The sequence below is a fragment of the Lithobates pipiens genome, unplaced genomic scaffold, assembly GCF_037356315.1.
Source record: "Lithobates pipiens isolate NorthernLeopardFrog02 unplaced genomic scaffold, aLitPip1_a1.2 Scaffold_13, whole genome shotgun sequence".
NCBI classification, from domain to species: domain Eukaryota; kingdom Metazoa; phylum Chordata; class Amphibia; order Anura; family Ranidae; genus Lithobates; species Lithobates pipiens.
Window position 1 is genome coordinate 406,719,002 of NW_027507718.1, and position 25,393 is coordinate 406,744,394.

The 25,393-nt window shown below is 42.6% G+C and overlaps 1 protein-coding gene across 1 annotated transcript in view; it reads right to left on the reverse strand.

The window, feature by feature from the left end:
• KIT (KIT proto-oncogene, receptor tyrosine kinase) overlaps nt 1-25,393 on the reverse strand; it is an 82,178-nt gene that overhangs the window by 45,645 nt on the left and 11,140 nt on the right. The window contains exons 2-3 of the mRNA XM_077477477.1: nt 6,279-6,557; nt 2,811-3,092 (exon numbers count right to left, since the gene is read on the reverse strand). Coding sequence (XP_077333603.1) covers nt 2,811-3,092; nt 6,279-6,557 — 561 coding nt within the window. The remainder of the gene's footprint in view (nt 1-2,810; nt 3,093-6,278; nt 6,558-25,393) is intronic.

Here is a 25,393-nt window from a genome sequence, read left to right on the forward strand (position 1 = left end):
GCCGATGTGATAGATCGAGCGAGGCACGGCTCGCTCGTACAGCGGGGAGACATCGCTGGATTCGAAGGAGAAGGTAAGGAAACCTCCTCCTGGATCCAGCGACGCTGTCCCGAGTCTGACTCGGGGATACCGCTTTTGGTATAAAAAATCCACCCCGAGTCAGACTCGGGAATACCGTCAGGGGGGTTAACTAAAATCTCGTGGTACAAATTGCCTTCAGAAGTCACCTAATTAGTAAATAGAGTCCACCTGTATGTAATTTAATCTCAGTATAAAAGAAACTGTTCTGTGAAGCCCTAGGAGGTTAGTTAGATAACCTTAGTGAACAAACAGCATCATGTAGGCCAAGGAACTCACCAGACAGGTCAGGGAAGTTTGAAGCATGATTAGGTTATAAAAATAATATCCCAAGCTTTGAACATCTCATGGAGCATTGTTCAATCCATCATCTGAAAATGGAAAGAGTATGGCACAACTGCAAACCTACCAAGACAAGGCCATCCACCTAAACTGACAGGGCGGGCAAGGACAGCATCAATCAGGGAAGCAGCCAAGAGGCCCATGGTAACTCCAGAAGAGCTGCAGAGATCCACAGCTCAGGTAGGACAATCTGTCCACAGGACAACTATTAGTCGTGAACTCCAAAAACCTGGCCTTTATGGAAGAGTTGCAAGAAGAAAGCCATTGTTGAAAGAAAGCCAAAAAAAGTCCTGTTTGCAGTTTGTGAGAAGCCATGTGGGGGACACAGCAAACATGTGGAAGAAGGTACTCTGGTCAGATGAGACCAAAATGTAACTTTTTGTCCTAACAGCAAAACGCTATGTGTGATGGAAAATTACACTGCACATCACCCTGAACACACCATCCTCACCAGGAAACATGGTGGTGGCAGGATCATGTTGTGGGGATGCTTTTCTTCAGCTGGGACAGGGAACTGGTCAGAATTGATGGGAAGATGGATGGAGCCAAATACAGCCAGAGCTACAATGGAATGGTTTCGATCAAAGCATATTCATGTGTTAGGCCCAGTCAAAGTCCAGACCTAAATCCAATTGAGAATCTGTGGCAAGACAAAAAAATTGCTGTTCACAGACACTCTCCATCCTATCTGACAGAGCTTGAGCTATTTTGCATAGAAGAATGGGCAAAAATGTCTCTCTCTAGATGTGCAAAGCTGGTAGAGACATACCTGAAAAGACTTGCAGCCGTAATTGCAGCGAAAGGTTCTACAAAGTATTGACTAAGGGGGGCTGAACACAAATGCACACCACACACAACATTTTGAAAAACATTTATCATTTTCCTTCCACTTCACAATTATGTGCCACGTTGTGTTGGTCTATCACATAAAATCCCAATAAAATACATTTATGTTTTTGGCTGTAACATGGCAAAATGTGGAAAACATTTTTTTTTCAAGGCATTGTAGTACTACTTGAAGCACAGGTCTTGCAACTGGAAGCAACCAAGTTGCCAAACACAACCATTCAACTTATCCCTTTAATTTTCTACCCTTCACTAAAATCTAAAAGGGTGAAGATGTTTGTACTCAGAAACACAGAAGATTCTTCTTTTAGACACTTTGGGGTTGATTTACTAAAAATAGAGACTGCAAAGTCTGGTGCAGCTCTGCATAGAACCCAGCCGCCAGGTTTTATTGTCAAAGCTTAAAGTGATATTAAAGTCTTGTTTTTTTATTGTTTAAAAATAACAAACATGTTATACTTACCTGCTCTATGCACCCGCCCCTCTCTCTCCTCATTGGCTTACTGACTTTGATTGACAGCAGCTAAAGCCAATGGCGTCCGCTGCTGTGTTTTAGCGAATCAGGAGGGAGAGTCCTGCTCAGCCAAGGCTCTTGGGCAACAACGCTGAATTGAGATGGGGCTCAGGTAAGTATTAGGGAGGCTGCTGCACACTGAAGGTTTTTTTTTATCTCAATACAATGAATAAAAATCTTCTACCTTTAGGCCGGGTTCACACCGCTGCGATGCGGGAACGCCGCAAATCCGCGGCGTTTTCCCGCATCGCATTACTCCCGCCGGCAGTTCACACTGCCCTATGCGGACGGCTGGGAGTGTCAATGATATGTTAATGACACCCACAGATCCGTCCGCATATCGCAGTGCGATCTGCAGACTCGCACAGGAATCGGATCGCATGGTGTGAACCCCCATGCGATCCGATTCTGTTGCGGACCAAAAAAAGGGTCCCGTGCGAGTTTGCTGCGGGAGCGATGCGAATTCAGCCATACTATCTGTATGGCTGTACTCGCATCGCTACGGAGATCGGATGTGATTTGCGGTGCGAATCACATCCGGATCTCCCCCCGCAGCAGTGTGAACCCAGCCTTAGAACCACTTCAATTGAACAAGCTGAAGTTAGAAGCTGATTGGCTACCATTCACAGCTGCACCAGATCTTGCACTCTGCAGTTTTAGTAAATCAATCCCTTTGATCTTGATTTAATATAGGGCTGATGTACCATCTTTCATCCTTATTGTTGGCTATATTAGGAGATATCTTTTTTCCCCAAAGGCTAACATATTTTTACAAAGGTTTAAATCAGGGGTCTCAAACTGGTCGCCCTCCAGCTGTTGTAAAACTACAAGTCCCATCATGCCTCTGCTTGTGGGGAGTCATATTTGGAAATGTCAGCCCTCCAATGCCTCATGGGACTTGTAGTTCCACAACAGCTGGAGGGCCGCCAGTTTGAGACCCCTGGTCTAAATACATCCACTACCTGCAGATTAATCTAATCTGCATATGTATGGATACCCTTATCAAACATAACAAATCGTTTCTACTCACCAGGTCTGACCATCAGTTTCTTTTGTTTGGTATACTTCAATGTTCCATTATGCATTACCGTGCAGACATAGCAATCATCAAATTTAGTCTGCACATTTTTTATGGTGATTCCATTCCTAATATCCTTCTCATAGACAAAACCTTCAGGTAGTTTAGAATCATCACACTTCTTAATACCATAGTTGGTGACATCCGAATCAACCAGGGGACATATACCAGATGCATCCTGGCCTTCTGTTGCATCAACAAAAGGTGCACTGTCGTAGAATGGGTTGTCCGTAACTAAAAAACAAACACATATTTCTTATAGTACAATCTATATTCTTTATAGGGGATATCTACTCAGTAGTTTATTTTTCAAATGGAATGGTAGGTACATTTATAAATGCTTACTTTGTTGATAAACAATTAGGATAGTCCAGGTGATATCCTATGATGTCCTTATTCATTTCTCCATCTGTTCATAAAATGACTACAGATGGAACATGTAGGTTGAACATACATACAGGACCCACCATGTGGGCAGTACAGGATATTTGATAGCTCATCAGCAACAGCACATGTCTGTGGAAGTTCCGCATGTGTATTAAATGACTGCATTTGGCCATATGCCCGTATAGACATGTCTGTTTATGGATATCTTAGCTCACAAGCAAAAATGTAATATCTTGCACCTTACCAGAACTTAAATGCATGGGTTGCATTAGTTTTCATTTTTCAAGAACATTTTTGGCTCAATCAATGTTATCTTCCTTCTGTAAACTACTAATTGCCCCCACCCAGTGTAACTGAGATGAAGAGAAGAACATATATGTTTGAAGTGCATCCCAAGGTGACAACCATGGCTCCCTCTATAGATACAGTAGAGTGAGTAAGCGTAGCCAACCAGGGACAGAAACTGCTATTTGCAGGAAGGTAAAAATACAGTATAAAATCCTGAAAAGGGATTTCCAATGTATTACATTTTTTTTGTTTTAGATATGCTAGGATCTTTCTGTACACATTTTATTTTAGTTCAGAGAATGCTGGTATTGACTCACTGTTAACTAAAGATGGCTATACACTGCTTGAAATTTAGCCAATTCCTGTTGGCTCTGCAGAAATTTGATCAGTGTATGGCCAGCATCATCCAATTTGACAAAAGTTGATTGTTTAATTGTTTTTTTGTCAAAAGGAGCCTGTTAGATTTGTCAGCCCAACAGCACCTGCATCCTATCAGATGTAGGCACTCTTTGTATATTCTGATATACAGTGGTGCTGGCTGCCAGAATACTATTAATAGCTTGACAGGAGGGATGTGGCAATCCTACTGTTAGAGTTGAAGGATGAATCCACCAGATTTCTTTTGTTCAGATTGCAGACTCAAAGCAATCTATAATGCCCTGTACACACGACCGGTTTTCCCGTCCGAATTCCGCTCAAGCTGTCTTGCATACACATGGTCACACCAAAGTCCAACCGTCAAGAACGCGGTGATGTACAACACGTACGACGGGACTAGAAAATGGAAGTTCAATAGCCAGTAGCCAATAGCTTCCGTCTCCTACTTGCTTCAGAGCATGAGCTGTTTTTGGTACGTCGGAACAGCATACAGACGAGCAGTTTTCCCAATAAGAATTGGTTCCGTCTGAAAAATATAGAACATGTTCTCTTTCTAGGTCCGTCAGAATTTTTGACGTAAAAAGTCTGATGGGGCATACACACGATCGGAATATACGATGAAAAGCTCCAGTCTGACTTTTTCTGTCGGAAATTCCGCTCGTGTATACGGGGCATAAGTATATGGCCAGTTTCCAGGTATGAAGGACCTGGCAGAGACTGCCGATACATATGCACACTTGGGGCAGGATTTCTGCTTGTGTGCACAAATGCCACTAGGTTCTGGCAGACTGCCACTATGTGTAAGGGAAGGTGAGGAATACAATTAAAAAAAAAGAGTTTGTTGCAGTGAGTTTAGCTCATCCTTAACTCTAATGCAGCGTACACACGGTCAGAATTCTCGTCGGAAAAAGCTCTGATGATTTTCCCGAAGGAATTCGGCTCAAGCTGTCTTGCCTACACATGGTCACATCAAATTCCGATCATTTATAACGCGGTGACGTACAACACGTACGACGTGACTAGAAAAAGGAAGTTCAATAGCCAGTAGCTAATAGCTTCTGTCTCGTAGTTGAATCTGAGCATGCGTGATTTTTGGCGTGTCGAAATTGCATACACATGATTACCGATAGAACGTTTTTTTTTCCGTCTGGAAAATTGAGAACGTGCTATCAATTTTTGGCTGGCGGAAATTCAGACAGCTAAATTCCGATGGAGCATACACACGGTCGCATTTTCCGATGAAAAGCTCTCATCTGTCTTTTTCTGGACGGAATTCCAATCGTGTGTACGCGGCATAAGACTGCATTGACAACTGAGTGTGTTCAGCTCGTAAAACACCCGAAAAAAGGCCAACAGGCGAAATCCTATTCATTTAAAGCGTTTTGTAGCCTAAAGCAAAACGCCTGAAGCTCAAAAAAGTACATGTGTTTCTTTTTTGGTCAGATTACAGGCATTTTTCTGCTTTTTACATTGGTGAGGTTTTGACCTGTGCAAAATCATGGCAAAAAAACTGTCAAAAAGCGCAGCAAAATCGCAGTAAAAACTTGATTTTCTGCCTGAAAACAAAATGCTCAGGTGTGAATGCAGCCTTTTATAGGCATTTTTGGGGCGTTTTTTGCAGCGTTTTTGCAGCGTTTTTGTACAGGCGTTTTGAAGTTCAAAAGCTCACCAACGTAAAATAATTAAAACGTCTCTAATCTGCCAAAAAAGAAGCTCATGTACTTTTTTGGGTGACGGCGTTTTGCTTTAGGTGACAGAACGCTCAGATGTGAACAGGGGCCATTGAAATTAATCAGATCTGTCTTGTTTTTAGAGCTGAGGCTTAGAGCAGAAAAATGCCCAAAAATGCCTAGGTGTGAACGGAACCTAAAAGTATGGCTCTTTGTGTGTTAGCAGAATGAGAGAGAGGGGTAGCATCTCCTTACTCTGCATTTCATAGGTTAACGATAGCTTAGTTGTGTATTTCCACTGAAAGGCAGGAGTCAGCAGCCATGACAAATAAAGAAAATATGTACAAAAACACTATACATTTCTCTACACAATGCCCCACAACTTACTGCATAGGTTTGCCACAGTCACTGCATCTAATCAAACTAATTAGCCTTCTAAGCCTAATAAAATGCCACGATGTGACACTCTCAATGGTTGCTATTATTCTTTTTTGCTTGTACCCAATATTTTACAAATCAACAGCAAAGCCACGGGATCATCATACTTTGACAAAAATTAAGACAGAAAACAAAACAGGGGTATATCTTGCACTTTTGTTTGGATTTTGTAAGAATATTATCTATAATGTCTTAGTTTAAAAGCCCTGCCTATCTGGTAATTAAAGTACCTACATAAATACAACGAAAAGTAGCTTACCTTTAATGAACAGGTAAAAAGAAGAGTAGATGCTGCCCGTCTCTTTATCCACACATGTGTACAGTCCAACATGTTTAATTTCCACATTGTTAAGAGTGAGAACCAACTGATTGTTCTTCCCTTGAACCGGACTACGGCTCACCGTTCTCGACCTTTTACTTAATGGTCTTTGGTGATTCCACACCATCTGTGTAGAACCGGTGCAAGTTTTCTCATAGGATGCTCCCGGTCTCAGCAATATGTTTGTCCCATCACCAGATATAATTGGAAATGAAGCCACTGCAAAGGCAAAAAAGGAAATCAGTACCTTTCCTTTAAGACTGAAACTTAGATACTGGCCTATTACCTAACAATCTGTTTATATAACACCTTAAAACCACTTGTGATTTTCACAATGCACAGCCAAGGCACCAAGACTTTCGCTAAAAGGTCACTTCCAAGGCACTATTCATTAAGTTCTGAACACCCAACAAACCTTTTTGTTAGTGTTAAGTTTGATTATTCTGTACGTTTTTCTTCACCTTGAAAAGTTAGAATTTTTGCAAAAAGCCATATGACTTTTTAGGTTACAACGGTTCATATTCTATAGTTGGTCCTACTTAAACAGTTCCCTGAAGGAGTGCATTGGCTGGAGCAAAACTTGCCTGGAAACAATCCAGTTTGTGTAATGTTTCCAACTGACTCATACTTGTGGTTTTGTATAAAAATCTATTTGATCATCTCTTTGGTCATCAAAGTAAACAAAAGACTACATGGCAGATAGCAATAAAAACTAGAAAAGCTTGTAAAATCTTAATATATGTACTATATGTATTTGTAACTGTTATGTAGACTGGCCTGTTAGTCTGAATAAAAATGCAATAATGTCTGAAAACTAGAGTTTCAGTATCAGGCAGTGGCGGCCGTTCCATAAGGGGTGCAGAGGCGCCGCACCCTTAATCTCCATGCAGGGCACTGGACGCATGGGTTTCAATGAGATTTGTTTATTTATTTGAAGCACATGATTAGAGCTGGAGGCTCTAAAAATGGGTGGGCTCAGGGCGCAGAGCACTGCACCCTGAGCCTAACCACTCGTGTGACATTAGTGAATTAATATTCGCTATTGTCTTCCTGCTTCTCCTCTCAGCCAATCAGGAAGCAGGTTTTAAGACCCGATTGGTCGAGAGGAGAAGCGACCATATTGTCCAGTAAGAGAAGCAGGGTGGAAGATACCATGAAGAAGCAGGGTGGAAGCCACAAAGGAGAAGCAAGGGGGAAGCCACTCACGAGCCAGATGGGGTAAGTAGTGCGGGATGATTCCATGAAGAAGCAGGGTGGAAGCCACAGAGGAGAAGCAAGGGGGAGGCCACCCGCGAGCCAGATGGGGTAAGTAGTGAGGGATGATTGACCAAGTTGTGGGGGGGAGTTGTTGCAGACGGGGGGGGGCTGGGAGGTTTGTTTGCCGCCCAACCCCTCCCCAAAAAAAAATTGAGACAGCTTGATTTTCCAAATTCTCATACACCTCAGCAAAGGCCATACCTAGACAATTTTGAGTATCAGCATTTAAAATGGCTTTCTAAACAATAGAAAAAATGGCAGGTAAAAGAAAGAAACAGCTATAACTTGTTGATTAAATGGTTTGGATCAGTCCAAAATACTTATATATTCATCACACCACTACATGATGGCATTAACACAATACTAACAAGAAAAATGGCTGAACTAGAAGAAAAGGCTGCCTATTTATCAAAAGCTCCATACAATGAACTATCACATAACAATCATATCTCAGTTTACATGACAGTACTATACCTGCACTACTAAACTGCCCTTTGTGCGATTACTTAAAAAAGGAATTTTCAGTCTGAAAACGAAATAAAATAAAATCTACTGGCAAAAAGGATCTCATTGTCTGCGGTTGTAAACTTAATCTGCAACTCAGCTGACTTCCTCATATATTCGTCATGAAATATGATGCACTAAATGATATGAAATAAAGAAGAGGCTCGGCTCCACACTAACATGCGCTCAATTCAGTAGCAATAAACATATACTTTTAAGTACCCTAAACAGTTGTTCTCTCTAGATGATAAATGTGAGTCTCAGAATTCTAGAAGTAATTCTCTCTTACAATAAACTTCTTATCAAAGGCAGACATCTCCAGTGATTCACATATAACAAAACAATTTAGCAATTTTTTTTTTATCCCTATATTACCCTAATTAAAACATAAACAATAGGTTTATAGCACTAACAATGTAATAAATCCATATATTGGCCTAACTGTTTAAAATGAAGAGGCCCTTTTCAATTTACTGTATTATGGCTGCACTCTCCGTTGAATCTTACCTATCTCATGGCACATTACCTCTTTTCCAACGCCACCTTTCCATTGGGGTCCCCCAAGGTTCTATCCTTGGACCTCTACTATTCTTGATCTACACGCCCTCCCTGGGTCAGCTGATCACTACCATTTATATGCTGATGACACCCAAATCTATCTCTCTGCCCCTCAGCTCACCCCATTACTCTCCTCACGCATCACTGATCTACTAACAGACGTATCAGCCTGGATGTCAAACCACTTCCTCAAACTTAATCTATCTAAAACCAAGCTCTTAACATTTCCTTCCCCACGGGCCCCTTCCCCTGACTTCTCTGCCAAGATCAATGGCACATCTATCAGTCCGTCCCCACATGCCAGGTTGCTAGGGGTAACCTTAGACTCTGAACTGTCCTTTCAGGCCCACATACAAGCCCTGTCCAAATCATGCCGCCTTAGCCTCCGCAACATTTCCAGAATACGCCCCTTTTTAACTAATGACACCACCAAGCTTCTAATTCACTCCCTGGTCATCTCTTGACTACTGCAACTCCCTCCTCATTGGATTATCTTTACATAGACTATCCCCCCTTCAGTCCATAATGAATGCCGCTGCCAGACTCATCCACCTTACCAGCCATTCAGTGTCCTCCACCCCTCTCTGCCAATCCCTCCACTGGCTTCCACTCACCCAAAAAATAAAATTCAAAGTACTAACAATCATTTACAAAAGCCATCCATAACTCTGCCCCCAGTTACATCACTGACCTAGTCCCAAAATACCAACCAAGCTGCTCTCTTCGGTCACATTAAGACCTCCTGCTCTCTAGCTCCCTTGTCACCTCCTCCCATGCCCACCTCCAGGATTTCTCCAGAGCTTCTCCCATCCTTTGCAACACCCTACCCTAATTTGTTCGACTGTCCCCTAATCTATCCATCTTTAGGCGAACCCTGAAAGCCCTTCTCTTCAAAGAAGCCTATCCTGTTTCTAAGTAACACTATTTTTATTTCATCAGCTCATCCCCCCACAGCTATTACCTTTTGTATCAATTGACCCTTGCTTTTTAGATTGTAAGCTCTAACGAGCAGGGCCCTCTGATTCCTCTTGTACCAAATTGTAATGTAACTGTAATGTCTGCCCCCATGTTGTAAAGCGCTGCGCAAACTGTTGGCGCTATATAAAACCTGTATAATAATAATAATAATAATATATCCGATTACCACAGCAAACCCCACTATGGATCTGGATGATGAGGGTCTATGTAAAAAGACTTAAGCGGAAAGTTTACTTTGCTTGTTTGTAATTAGTAAGTAAAAATAGGATCTGATCCATAGTACTTTAATATATACATTCAAATACCATTACATTCCAAAGCAAGAGGTATTTCATCCCTATCTGCAAAAGAACAAGGAGACAAACTTTATTCTTTGCATACAATGACTAAGATTAATGTAAAAACACTTCTACCTGTCACTTGCTTGGTTTTTAAGTGTGAATTCTCATTCAGGATTTTTAGACTGTGTTCACAATGGCCTTAAAAACATAGAAAAGACCTGAAAAGCCCAAAACGTTGATCTGGCATTCAGCCCGCTCATCAAACATTCAAACAATAGAACAAGGATGGGTAGAAAGCCAGCAAGCGAGAGGGATGTTGCTAAAATTACAACAGGAACTGTATTTGCCTTTTAAATGAATATATTTTCAGTTCCGGGACATTATAATGGTACCAGGCGTCTGAAACACCCATTTATAACTGTAAGCAAACAAATGATATTGCAAGTTAAATAAATGAACATTGTACATTTACCTAATTCCTGAATGTAAAAGACACAAATAATATTTAAAAAAAAAAGTAACTAATATAAAGAATTGCTAAGTGCTAGGAACTATGAGCAATAAGGTATGCCACTTTAACTTACAAATTGCACCCACCTAACTTGCTCCCCCTTCCATGGATTCCTAAAGCCGGCCATAGATTATTCAAATCTCGGCCAATTCAGAGATTAGAACCATCCGTGGACAGGCTGACTGTATCCAAGTCGATTCTTTGATCGACTTGCTTACAACCTGCCTGGAGCACCACGTTCCCATGGTTGCAAGAAAGAAAATTGCATCATCTGTGGCCTGCATAAGTTGAAAGTCCAGGTCTGAGTAACTATAATGCCACGTACACATGACCGGATTTTCCGGCAAACTAGGTCCGACGGTCTTCCCGTCAGACTTTCAGCAGAGTTCCGATGGACTTTCCGAACGAAGTCCGTTCGAAAGTCTGTTCATTTTGAACGTGATGACATAAGACGGGACTAAAAAAGGAAGTTCAATAGCCAGTAGCCAACAGCTTCCCTTTTGTCGTATTTGGTCCGTCGGACCAGCATACAGACGAGCGGTTTTCCCGATAGGAATTGAGTCCGTCGGACAGATTTGAAACATGTTCTATTTCTAGGTCCGTCCGATTTTTAAAACAAAAAATTATCGGATTAGCCCACACACGATTGGATTGTCCGATGCGCTGATTCCGTCGGACCTAGTCTGCCGGAAAGTCCGGTCATGTGTACACAGCATGAGATTATGCTAACGCTGTCTGTACATGGCTCAATTTTGGCTGATTCTTGCTGAACTGGAGCTGTGAGGGCACTGTTAGCAATACCCAGCTTAACAAACTGTGGTTTGAAAGCCCAAGGAGCCAGGTGGAAAATTCTCAGCCAAATGGTGACTGCAGCCAATCAGAAGCAGTCGCTGTTCTGTAGTCTGACAGAAGCGGAAGCATCGGCTAACAGAATAAAATAGCTAGTAGCGGCAATGGAAGAAGAGCATCGATGGAGGAATTGGGTGATTTCTCTTGGACTGAATGAGAGAAATCTATGTGTGTATGGCTAGTCTATCTGCATCTTCCATTACAAGGTGTCAAGTCCATAATAATCAATGAGAAATACTCTGGCAGATGGGGAAATGAAAAGATATGAGAGAGGTTGAAACATAGTTGATGGGCTTTTCTTTGCTTCAGATGGATTTTGCATTCCAATACAAGTCTGTGGGAATGCAAATTGATGTTGAACTGATGCCATCAACATAAGCCAAAAGCCTGTCAATACAGGCCCTTACTCTGTCTGCTACCAGGTATAAAGTTTAGGCACCTAGAATTGTCTACAGATATATGCAGTAGATATTCCTGCCCCTGATACGTGAATGAGAAGTTCTGAATTGACAAAGCTTCGACACCGCTACAACATATCTTTTGGATAATAGGGCAGCCTTCACATAGTGATGGAGGGGTTGGCAGGAGGCAGTGGACAAGTGGACAAGCTTTGACACTATCCAGAAGTGTCAGAGCTTTGCCTATGCAAAATGGGCTGATATAAGAAACAAGAGGCGATCCTGCAGGGTGTACCGGCATCTCTGGATACTTAGTTAATACCTGCTAAAAGCTTCCTTTTTTTTTTTTTTAAGACAGACAGAGGTGCAGAATTTTTCTATTGAACTGGACATTCGGCCCGCGTGTATGGTGGCCGGTCCGACAGAAGTTCGCCCGGCTTCTGTCGAAGACTCGTGAGCAAAAAAAGTGTGCAGACAGATCAGGTGCTACAGATCAGCGCTCTCGGCCAATGGCGTTGACCGGAGTGTTCTGGTGGGGGGGGGGGGGGCGCACCCCTATCAGGACACAAAGGCACAGCAAGGAAGATCGCTCTACTAACATCGGATTGTTAGTACAGTGGCTCCGACCTGAGCTGTCGGGTTTTTTTTGTTCAACCTGCAGGGTAAACGAGAAAAACTGGTGGTGTGTACTAAGCTTTACTTTATTCAGCAAGTAATAATTCCAAGGATACCTTTGTTTAATTAAACGTACAAACTACGCTATGGTAATTATCTTGATAGGAAACAACACTACAGGTATTAATTTCTAACTTCGCCGACTATAAATCTTATTTTGGAAACACACAGAGAAGAACAAGAAAATGAAAACGTACACACATTTAGACAGTGTAAAATTGCAGATTATTCAAAATGTCACACTCAACAGGTGTTCTAAGCCAGCAATAAATTTACAGCCTTACATAGAATAAACTCTTGGTATTCATTATTGTGTAATTCTATCCCAAGTGACAAAGCCCTTCAAACTCACATCTAAAATCGGTGTTCTAAGAAAGAATGACCTGCACATGTGCAAAAATACTTTCGTTTAGGATTTTTTTTTATGTATTTCAAAGTGGGAGGTCAGTTGAACTTGTGTTTTTTCTCAGCGCAGTCTATTTATTTATATACGCTGGAACTCAGTAGTGGTATTTTTAGGAAAAATAGCTATAAAGACGCATGCACACTGCAGCTCAAAGAAGCTCCTCCACCAGGATTTTGAGCTTTTTTAAACCCCCGTTTTTTCTGCCTGAAACCCCCCTCCATGTTAGTCAATGTGTCCATGTACACTATTGCTTGTTTAGGCTTTTACAGGCATATGCTCTTACAGGCAGAAAAAAACCCCCACCAAACTCGCGTTTTAAAGAGGAGCTTTAAACGTGCGAAAATGAGAAAAAGCATGAAAAAGCTCAAAGAAGCTTGAGAACACAAACAACAAAATAGAAAAAATTAGGAGAGAGTTTGTAAAAAAGCGCTAATGCTCAAAAGGAGCTCAAAGAAACTCAATAAAAAAACATTCAAAGGAGCCAAAAAAGTACAAGCTTCTTCAAGCTTCAACCTATCCAACACTGAAAAATGATAATTTGCTAACCTCTTTGCGAAACATGTATAGGACCAAGGGGTGGGGGCATAGCTTTCCACCCAAATGTTTCGATTTTTGGTAGATGCTGGAAAATGAAACCACCTGGCAGTTCCTTACATCTTACGGGGACACCGCAGGTGAAATTTCTAGTAGACCTGTGACCACTATGAGGGTTCTCACTGTCTTGGAAACAAGAGGTGCTGGAATGCACAAAACTACCAAATGGATACAATTATAGCAGGGAGGTCTCATTGCTGCATCTAATACATAGCCCAAAGCTGATGCAGCCCAGCAGTTTTCCTTCTATAGCTAAAACATAACCTATGGGTGGACTCAACTGACTTGTTTCACTTAAAGTCCTTCCTTTGAAATATAATGAACAGGAACAAATAATGTACAGTACATGCAATGCTTTTATGGCCGCTCCACCACAATACTTCATGCTATATCTTAATCATTTACTATTAACCCTATCTAACTGAGAAATCCCTGATGCATTCAAAGCTAAGATATCATGATGCGCTGCATAGTTATACAATGCATATCCATTTCACTGACGTGTCAACAGATCATTTCTGTTATTGATTACTTTCCATCATTTCGAACTCCTAATGCCGCGTACACATGGTCGGAATTTCAGCCAGCAAAAGACCGATGAGAGCTTTTCGTCGGAAAATGTGACTGTGTGTATGCTCCATCGGAATTTTTCTGGCTGAATTTACGCCAGCAAAAGACTGCGAGCATGTTCTCAATTTTTTCGATGGAAATTCCGATCGTGTGTATGCAATTCCGACGCGCAAAAACTCAAGCATGCTCAGGTTCAACTACGAGACGGAAGCTATTGGCTACTGGGTATTGAACTTCCTTTTTCTAGTCCCGTCATACGCGTTGTACGTCACCGCATTCTTGACAGTTGGAATTTGGTGCGACCGTTTGTATGCAAGACAGCTTGAGTGAAATCCCGTCAGAATTCTGTCGGAAAACCATCAGAGCTTTTTCCAACCAAAATTCAGATCGTGTGTATGCGTCATGAGAGTATCAAAATGGTCCATCTTCCCAGAGCAGATGATAATTATCTGACAAACTCAATGTATATATACCAGCCCTCATAAGTACCTCAGTCAACCCAGCTGTCCACAGACAGGGGAGCTGCCTTCTAAAGTACCACCTATATTTCAATAGGTATATAAGCACAACGCCCAAACTTAAGGAGACTAGACATATCCCAATTTCTACTCTCCAATGTAAATGATTTTTATATGATTGAGTTATAGTCCTCTGACAATGTAGTCTCAGTATACATAGGATACACATCACTAAACAATCCTATGAAAAGCACACATCAGACATGAGTAAACTGCTGCTAGGGATATGCCATGTTTAATTTGGGAACACGAATCAGTGCTCAAAACTGCACCTTTCCTATGGAACATTCAATAAAATACTGGAAAGTTAATAATGCCCCAAATAATGTTGCCTTCAAGGGTGAACAAAATTATTTTCAGTAAATGGAAATTTTGAAAGGAAGTTAGTCTGACAAGAGATCAGCAAGAAAGTCCTTTAAAGTATATTTGAATTCTAATAAATTAAAGCCGAATTATAGACAAAAAAAACTTTTTTGGGTCATTAGCTAGGTACCCAATAAGGTATCTCTAATGGTTGCTTTTTTTCAACAAATGTTACATGAAGCCTCTGATGGTGACCGCTGAAGTTCCGGCGGTGAAACTGACAGTCATCACTGCAGCACAGTGATCACAGCGGTTCATTGTTGTGAACTCCTCCATTCAGAGATAATAGAAGGCTTTCTGTGATTGGACAAGGGTATACTGTTATGTTTATATTACCCTTGTCCAATCACAGAAAGCCTTGTGCTCTCCTAGAGATATATTCCTGTGCCCAGGCAGATTTTGTTTATAGATGAGTACAGAGTGACGTTGTCTGTCAATAGGAAACACCATGTACCCCCACTTGGGCAAATATGCTTAGATACCTATGGATAAAACACCCTAAACAGCATCATAGTTCTACTGTACAGTGAGGTAACTCAAGGAAATGTATTTTGGCACATTGAGTCAAGTTACTATTGTAGCGCCGGCTCCTGAAGAGCATGCGCTATGTTTTTATAAATTTAAGGTTACACCTGAACTGCAGTTTTGTTTGGGTGAAATTGTCTAAATTTGGACTTCAGCATCAGTCTGACTGGACTATGGGATGTTCTGCCTGGCCACAGGGGGCATTGTCTCTTATGGCAGGCATGGAACTACAGTCTGGTTGGGTGCCTTAAGATTACTCTCTTTCAGAGCATGCCCAGTGGGAGTGGTGCTCTTGCTGTGCTTTCTGAGAGAGGGTACTTAAGATGCGGATGTCACGTGGTTCGGGGTTCCGGTCCAGAAGGATGTGCTGACTTCATGGTCCTGGTCCTCCTGACCAGGCCCCAGGAAGGCTATGGCCTGGGGTGCGGATCCACCCGACTTGTTGTCTCGGGGCTGGCTAGCCCGAGACAAGGAAACTAAAGGAGGATTCTGAGGGATTTGGGTGCCGTCTCCGGTTTGGCAGAGACCCATTAGCTTCATAGCATTCCAGGGGAGTACTCTTCAGAAGAAGACCACGTATGGATTGGTTTCCTAGCAAGAGCCTGGAAGGGCTGAAGTACCAAAGTGAATCCGGTCTTGTGAATATTGCCAAGCTGGCTGAAAGATCCAGGTATCACACGAGTGTTCTACAAGTTTAGTTTTCCTACGTGTTCTACAACAACGTCTGTGGCAGAGACTTATTCTTGTATGTTCTACAACAACGTCTGTGGCAGAGACTTGTTCCTGAAGTTAAGCACCTTGTTGGCTGCTAGACCTTATGAGAGAGGGATTATCCAACTTGAGTGGACATCCAGTTGTGAATGGCTATTCTCTGGATTCAGTCAAAGTAAGCAAGTTCTTCATTATTGACTTTGACACTGAGGCCACGTACACACGGGCGGACTGTCCGCCCAACTAGGTTCGTCAAACAGTTTGACAAACAGTCCGTTCAAAATTAGCATGAACGGACTTGACCACACACGACGAACGAACAGTCCGCTGAAAACTTGCGCGATGACGTGAACGGCACGTACGACGGGACGAGAGATTCGAAGTCCTATACACTGCAATGCAACCTTCGGCGTGTAAATCCTTTCTGAGCATGCGCGGAACTTAGTTTGACGAACAAGCCTACACACGAGCGGACTGTCCGCTCAAACCAAGTTTCAGCGGACAGTCTTACGGAAATTCCGAAAAACTTTGTTCGTCAGACTGTCCGCTGAAACTGTCCGCTGAAGCCCACACACGAGCGGACTGAAGCCCACACACGAGCTGAACAGTGTTTCAGCGGACAAAGTTGGGCGAACAGTCCGCCCGTGTGTACGCGGCCTAAGAGTACCTGAACTTTCTTCCTAACCCTCTGATCCCAATTTAAGAGACTGTTTATTGTTTTTTTTGCAAACAAAATCCCTTTATGCGGATCTATCGTCAGTTTGTCAAGTTACTGGGCCATCTAACACGGGACACCCCTAGACGTGAATTGAGGATAAGAAGGTAACGGTAAGCCCAATCAAACCAGCAGCTCCTTAGGGGGTTAGTGCTACACTATGTTGTAAAAACATTCCCTTCTCTGGGCCAGATTAGTTGTTAATGCTAAATGAGCAGTAAAATGGTAGAAGACTGCACACAAATGAAAAAAATAAAACACATTTTCTAACTAAAAACACTTAAAGTGAGACTTCACCCAAAAGGGAAAGGTCAACTTGTTCGCGTCCTCCACAATCGGAGCAGAAGTTCGTTCCCCCTCCTTCCCCAGCAGGCTTCTTTAGGATCATTTACACAGAGCAACGCAGCTTGTGCATGCACAGTGGGAAGCCAGGTTTATGACCTGCTAGATATATTGTATTCAGGTGTTTTGGTGCGCTTTCAGAAAGCACATCAAACCCGCAGGATATAATAGAAGTCTATGACTCAGTGCAGCTAACCCAAAGGTGCAATGTGCTGCACCTGTGGATCAGTGTGAACATAGCTCAATAAACTTTTTTAAGTGCTAATATGCCCATTGCAAAAGCTTCTTCTGGAATCACTCTTCATGCTGCTTGAAATGACCCAGACAAAGTACACTTGGTGTCACTGTCTGGGACAGGAGCTGGAGCTACATAGGAAGCATCAGCTTATGCAGCACCTTCTCCCTCCACAGTAGCCTGTCTCCACCCCTGCCGGTGCCATGCACTCATGATGCTCTGGGATGGCTGGAGCGGCAACCCATAGATCGCAATTTGGGCTTGTCAGCCTGCCATCCCAGAGCATGGACAAGTGCTTCCCTGGTTTGATGTCATGGGCCACATCAGCGTGTCCTGGGTTGATCACCCCTGGTTTAAGCTGCCAGTAAACTCTTAGCCCCCGTACACACGGTCGCAGATTCCGACAACCAAATCTGTCTGAGTTATTCCAATGGATTAATTCCGGAAGAGGTCCGGAAGTGATGTTGCATACACACGGTCGGACTCAGTTGTCGGAAAATCCGATTATACATAACGTGATGACGTTATTTCGTTACGACAGGACTACGTTCAGGCTAGTAGCCAATAGCTTTGGTCTAGGAATTTGATCTGAGCATGCGTGGCACTTTGTCCGTCGGAGTAGGCTACACATGATCGGAGTATGTCCGATCGGAGCATTTTGTCGGAAAATTTTAACGGCAAGTTGGAAAAGTTGGTCCGTCGGAAATTACGACCGAAACAGTCCGATGCAGACCACACACAGTCGGAATATCTGACAAAACGGTCCGATAGGAAACATTCCGTCGGAATCTCTGACCGTGTGTACAAGGGCTTAGAAATATGCCCTTAACTGGAGGCTCAAAGATTAGGTAAACATTCAAACAGACAATCTTGTAATTGCAGTATGTGAATCCAGTGAAATACCACCATATGACTTTTAACTATCACTTGGGTGTGAACATTTTCTGGGCAAAGTCCTAGAAGAGAAGAAGTGTTTACAACTGTGCAGTCATTTTATAACCATTAAATAAAGAACACTGCAATAAAATGAACTTTTTTCATCCAAGGGTTAACGTGACCACCGACATATCAATATGAATTCCGCAAAAGTAAATATGAGGTCGCTTTACTTTGCATTATAAGTAAAATAAAAGCATAACTGTTTACATAAAACTGACACCAGATCACAAGCTCTTTTGCCGGAGATGAGCAACACCAACAGTTAATTTGGCTTTATGAAGATGCTTTTTGTTCTACTCTTGACTGTCTCTTTCATGAACCTTCATACAGAATTCCATTTCAATCAATTTCCAGGATGAGCTGTAGTTAAGTTACCATGTAAGTAACACAAGCTCCGTTTTGTAAACTTCTTCGGACAAGGCTGAAAATTGTTTCCTTTGCGTGATAATCAGAAGCGCAATATGAACATGTCATGAGATGAAGGTATATACTAGTGAATGGGGCTAAAAACTAGGACAAAGCATGTCTTCATTTAATCTTAGCTAAATGCCACCTTGTATGATGTCTCTACTAGACACAGCCCAGAAATCTTTTTTTATTTTTTGCTGGTTGCACATTGCTAGTGTGGCTGATCCGTAAAACCATAATGAGCTTTGTACGGTTTTACACCTGAACATCTTGTTCTCAGATTCTTCCACCTTTCAAGTTAACAAACCCTGACTGCTGCGTCCTACACATACCCCACCTCTTGTTTATTTTCTGCAAGTTGTCTATGAAGTTCTTCCTAGCCTTACATAGTTATGCATTGTTGTCCTACATAAGGATTATCTAGTGTCTTAAGTATCATCAAGATGAAGAATAACGCTTAACGAAAAGGGTGTGTGAAGCTGATCTTTAAAAAAACTGCTCATGAGTTAACCTTTTTTTTTTTTTTTTTTTTACTTTTTCCGTAATTATAATAAAGGTCACTGTGTTTATGTAAAAAAAACTCATTCTTTAAGGGGCACTAATGGTATTCTCATTGTTTGATTTTGCACTACAACATTTTATATATTTCTTCTATTTGCACAAAATTGCCAAGAGTTTAGGAACTTGAAGATGCTTTGGTTGCAACAAACAGGTTTAGTGGGCACTATTTTGTGTATCATAAAATAAAATGTATTAAAATTCTTTGGCATGGTGCCTGTTGTAATACAGAAGGTATTACTTTGGGTTTATAGGGTACCAAGAGGTACCAAGAGAGCAAGGGGTTTTTAGCTGAGCATGGGTCCATAATGCCTCTTGCAGAGTCAACCCCTACCCAACTTTGCTATTAAAGCGTATATCACACTTACTTGAAGAGTAAGTCTTTTTCAAAGTTCTACTTTACTGTCCTGCAGACTTTAAAGGGGCCGAACTGTAACCAGTGTGAGTAAAAAATGCCCTGGCATCAATGGGAGTAATAATGTCCCATCATTGGTATTGGGGAAGGAATAGTTTTTCCATCATTTACGTCAGTATGGAGGATTTGTGCCCTATCATTGGTGTCAGTGGGATGAATAATTCCACATTGTTGGTGTCAGTGGGAGTAATAGTGCTTTGTATCAGTGGAAGGAATACTGCAATAAGGCCGAATAGAGGCAAACAAAAGGCCGCATCTTGCCTCGGGCCGCAATTTGGAGACCACTGATTTAAAGCATAGACTATGATCTGAACAGGTAAATTATGTATTCTTAAGCCGCGTACACACGGGCGGACTGTATGGCCAACTTAGTCCGTCAGACAATCCGACGGACAGTCCGTCCTACTTTCGAATGAACGGACTTGACCACACAGGGATGCACAAACAGTCCGTCGAAAGCTTGCGCGATGATGTGTACAGCACGTACGACGGAACTAGAAATAGGAAGTCCAATACACAGCAATGCAACCTTTCGCCGTGTAAATCCTTTCTGAGCATGCGCCATACTTAGTCCGTCGAACTAGCCTACTGACGAGCGGATTGTCCGCTGAAACCAAAGTATGACGGACAGTATTACGGAAATTCAGAAATACTTAGTCCGCCAGACTGCACGCTGAAAAAGTCAGCTGAAGCCCACACACGAGCGGACTGTCCGCTGAAATGTGTTTCGACGGACTAAGTTGGCCAGACAGTCCGCCCGTGTGTACGCGGCTTTAGCCTTGTGTGTGATGAGTGTGTCCTCTACCTACATAGATTGTGCTACATCTCTTCCCAGAAAGTGTATGTACGTGCGTGTGTGTGTTTTGGAGGATATGCATAATATCACATTCTATTCCTTAAGGCCCCGTTCATACCTGAGTGTTTTGGAATTGTGTGCAGAATCTCGCAGCTCTGCCTGCGATTTCTTAATGGCACCCCAAACTCAGTGCGATTTTGTCACGATTAACGTACTACAAAATGCATGCGTTTTTGGAATACAGGGAGGCCCATTCAAAATGACTGGTGCGGCTCCAAAAACGCACCACAAAATTGTGCGCAAAAATAAGGCAGCATCGCGCCGTGTCATGTCAGGTGTGAATTGGGGCCTAAAAAAAAAGTAGTATGTATATCATACATGTATGTTTCAGGAGCCAGCGAGGGTGTCCCTCTACATTATGGCTAGGAGGGACATGACAGTATATCCCTGCGAATCACACTTTTGATGCAAACCACTCTATATAGTAGCCTTTGGGAGTCTTTTGGTGTTACAATATATACAGAGTACAAAGAACATGTACCCTGGTACATTTCAGTGATACTTATGCCTGTTACCATGTAATCCCACATATTCTTAATACACTCTTCTCCCTTTCCAATCATGTTTGCTACACCCTTCACCATTGATTAGAGCTTGTTAAGCAATACGGCAGTGTATACTTTATTGGTACTTTTTGATACTCCTTGCCTCCTCTACGTATAGTGATAGTGTTGGTGATAGTAGTGTGACTCTCTCTCCTTTCCCCTCCCCATTTCCTTCCTCCTGGGGGTGTCCCCCCTCTCTGCAATGTCCCCTGTATCTTCCCTGGTTGTAGGCCACCCTCTCCTCTGCATCTAAAGTTGATCAGCCCCCACCCTATCGGTCCTGAAGAAGCAAGTGTAGTTTGCGAAATGCGTTGACGTTCAAAGTATGGATCAACAAGTGGCCCGATTCCTGTGATCCACATCAACCCTAGATTTCAATATTGGACTTCTACATACTCTCTGATACACTGTGGCTCTGTTTCTCCATACATTAGGATTGGATATCTGTTGACTTTCTGTAGAAGGAGGGTGTTTTTAATCTCCCCTTTTTTATGTGTTTTGTATTGTCTTTTTTAATGTATAAAAAAAATGTTGTTAAACTTTGTATACAAACCGCCTCATGCAGTGCCTACAAACTGTACAACTCTTTTTGTCCGGGTGTGTGGGTATCTTTAACTATCTAGACCCGAATTTCAAGATAGACCTCTTAAAAATGAATTGAGTAATAAAGTTACTACTTGCTACGACTAAAATCTGTCCAATTCAGAAATAACAATGTGATTGCAATACTAATTAGTGCCTTTTCACAATCAGCTAAAATCTATATACAGAGCTGACTGCACATAGGACAGGATGCTAAAAGAACACAGCATTTTACAACTAAAAGGCAATTTATGTATATGTCTGGAATCATTTAAAGGTCGTGCACAATCAGACACATTATTTGCAATAAAAGATTAACAATTGAGCGTGTTACTTTTTTTCTGTCTCCCAAAATTATCTTGGTAAATAAGCACATATAGAACTGACTTCTAATGAAACAAACTGAAAGACATTTCCCTGCTAATGTGTACCAGTACCACGCAGCAATAAAGCAAGGAACGAGCATCCAGGATGTTATGAATGCTGTTTCCTAATGTCTTTTCTATAAAATAAAGTTTAAGGAAATGAGTCACATTCCTGAAAATTGTCATTTGTCCAAAAGGAACGACGCAAGGTGTAAAAATAAAGGGACAAATAAATGGGCCCCCGATGGGGTTTGTGGCACTGCTGAGTTTCTGTGCAGATGGGTAATGTTGACAGTAACTGCAATCAATGATGTTTGCCACTCAAAAGGCAATAAAACTGCGGCTTTGCCACACATCTCTGATATTTCCAAACATCAAAATGAGGCAATCTGTGCCATCTCTGATCCCTAGGCAACTTACATCTTAGCTGTTGATAACACTGACACGAGAATATTGTTTTGAGTATTAGCCCTTGTACACACGGTCGGAGATTCCGACGGAATGTGTCCTATCGGACCGTTTTGTCGGATAATCCGACTGTGTGTGGTATGCATGGGACTGTTTCCGTCGGAATATCCGTTGGACCCAATTTTCCAACTTGTTGGAAATATTTTCCGACAAACTGGTCCAATCGGACATACTCCGATCATGTGTAGAGAATTTTGATCGGACAAAGTGCCACGCATGCTCAGATCAAATTCCTACACCAAAGCTATTGGCTACTAGCGTGAACGTAGTCCCGTCGTAATGAAATAACGTCATCACTTCTGAACGATCGGATTTTCCGACAACTTGGACCGACCGTGTGTATGCAACAGTTTCGGACACAATCTGTCGGACAAAATCCGTCAGACAAAATCCAACGGATTTGGTTGGCAGAATGTCCGACCGTGTGTACAAGGGCATACAGTTTGCAAAACAAAGACTGCTCCCTCAATGAAAAATGTAGGATATAAGGCGGACATAAGCAGTGGAAGGATTCCCAGAGTTCCTAAAGGTACAGAAATTGGAGAAGCCTCAAAAAAAATCTGCTATGACCATTATATCCATTGTAAGCAAGAAGGTTTCTTTGAGAAAGTGCTGTGCCTAGCACAAAACATGTCAGATTAGAGTTTGTTCCTGCTGGCTATTTTAAGAAAGGAAGATTATTTTTTATCTTGGTATGCAGCATCCCTGTTGTTCAAACAAATGATTGCTTAGATGGAGCCGAGCCAGCACTTGAGATATGATTGTGGAGTGCAGAGCCTGATGTTGCCTGGAGCGACAAGTGAAATAATTGCAAGATGTTTACATTGCTGGAACACACAGGTGAAGGGTAGAGAACCTGTGCTTTGCAAAAGCATGGTGGAAAAACATTTCAAGTGGAAGAAAAGGCTAATTCTAACCACTTTTAAAGAGGAAGTAAAGCCTTAATAAAAATAAAAATAGACCCTGCAAGGCAACGGCATAATGAGCTAGTATGCATAGCATACTAGCTCATTATGAATAACTTACCTGAGATGGAAGCCCCAGAAGCGACCCTCGTCATCCTCCTCCGACACCGCCATGATACCCGGAGTGACTTCCGGGTATCGCAGCTCTGGCCCTGTGACTGGCCGGAGCCACGATGACGTTAGCCCTGCACATGCATTCCGTTAGCAGCGTAATGCTTAGTGTGCCGTAGACAGCGGTGCCTGTCATTTTCAAATATCTCCTAAAGCGTGTAGGTTTAGGAGATATTTCTTGGGCCTACAGGTAAGCCTTAATCTAGGCTTACCTGTGGGTCAAAGTGGTCTGTATGGGTTTACAAGCATTTTAAAAGTGTTCCCTCTCCACTTTTTACCTATCTTGCACACCCTGTATGAAAAAGATCTGTGAACTCTGGTCCACAGACCACTGATGGTCTACGAGAAAATTTTGGTGGTCCCCAGGGGTCCTGCCACAAATCTACATTGTAGTTGTCAATACTGTGAGCAAGCATTGATACCCGGTGCCTCCTCTGTAGCTCCGGCTCCTGTGAACTCAGAGGGAGGCACTGGGAGTAGTGCAGAGAGCAGGAGGTGAAGAAGGAGTGTCTTGCAATGGCAGCGCTGATCACTGACTGTGGGAGGGAGAACGGAGTTCGAGCACTTGGCTGGATAGGAAGGTGAGATCCAATGATGAATCTGTGTAAGGCAGCAGTGTAATGCAGGGTGTGGGGGAGGGGGTGGTTGGGGATGCAGAGAGCCAGAGCATTGTGTATATAGTATGTAAAATTCATGTTAGTGATCTGCGGGGTTCAAAATTGTGAGTTTAGCGGTCTGTGAGGTCTAAAAGGTTGGCGACCACTGCACTAAATGATTAAAAAACAACTGATCTACTGTATGTATGGCCAGCCTAAGCTTCAACTAGAATTGAACTTAGGCTTGCCACCTGTCCAGGATTCACCCAGACAGTTTGGGTTTTTAATCATGTGTCCAGTTTTCAGGCTGACTGAAACCCAGACACATTGCTCAGATTGGGCTGTGGCTCCTCAAGTAACCAAGATAGTTACACAAAAACCTGTTGCCATCCGGGAGCTGCGGGCTGCTGTCCGGGGGTAGGTTTGGCATCATTGGGGTGGCAGGGTGATGATGTCATTATCAAATTGGCCACAATTGCTGTTCACTGTGGCACGCTATGCGCACCACATTACTACTCTCCTTGGGGCACCCAAAGGTGTCCCAGGCTGCTACAGTGTTTGGGGTTGGCTTAAAGGAAACGGAAACCCTAGATTGAACTGCAGCTTGCACAGGGGCTTTTTCTACTTCAGATTTAGAATACTTTATTGATCCCAAAGGGTATAGTTTCTTTCTGTATAGTTGGGTAGCTGGTACCCTTCTGCTCTCTGGGTTTCTCTTTGCATGTATACTACACAAACTGTAATTATACTTACTATACCTTCACCCATGTAGACATTATTAAACCTCTTTTTTGCAAGCTGATGCACCAAACCATCAATACCATCCTTTATTTTAAAGCTTAAAGAGGAAGTAAACCCTGATGAGTTTACTTCCTCTTTGATTCCCTGCAAAGGTAAAGCATAATGGACTACTATGTATCGCATAGTAGTCCATTATGTGTCACTTACCTGACACAGGAGCCAGCGAAATCACCGCTGTCCCCTGTAGTCCGGCGCATCCATCTTCTTGGTGGGTCTCGCTGCTCCGCCGCTGTCATTCGACGAAGCCGCGATGACGTCACTCCCCTGCATGCGCATGGGAAGTGCCACTCGCAGCATATCGCCGTTGACAGCGGCGCGCTCAGTGCGCCTGCGTGCCGCTGTCTACGGCGCATGCGCCGTAGACAGCGGTGCCTTTCTTTCGGCAAATATCTCCTAAACCGTGTAGGTTTAGTAGATATTTCTTGGACCTACAGGTAAGCCTTAATTTAGGCTTAC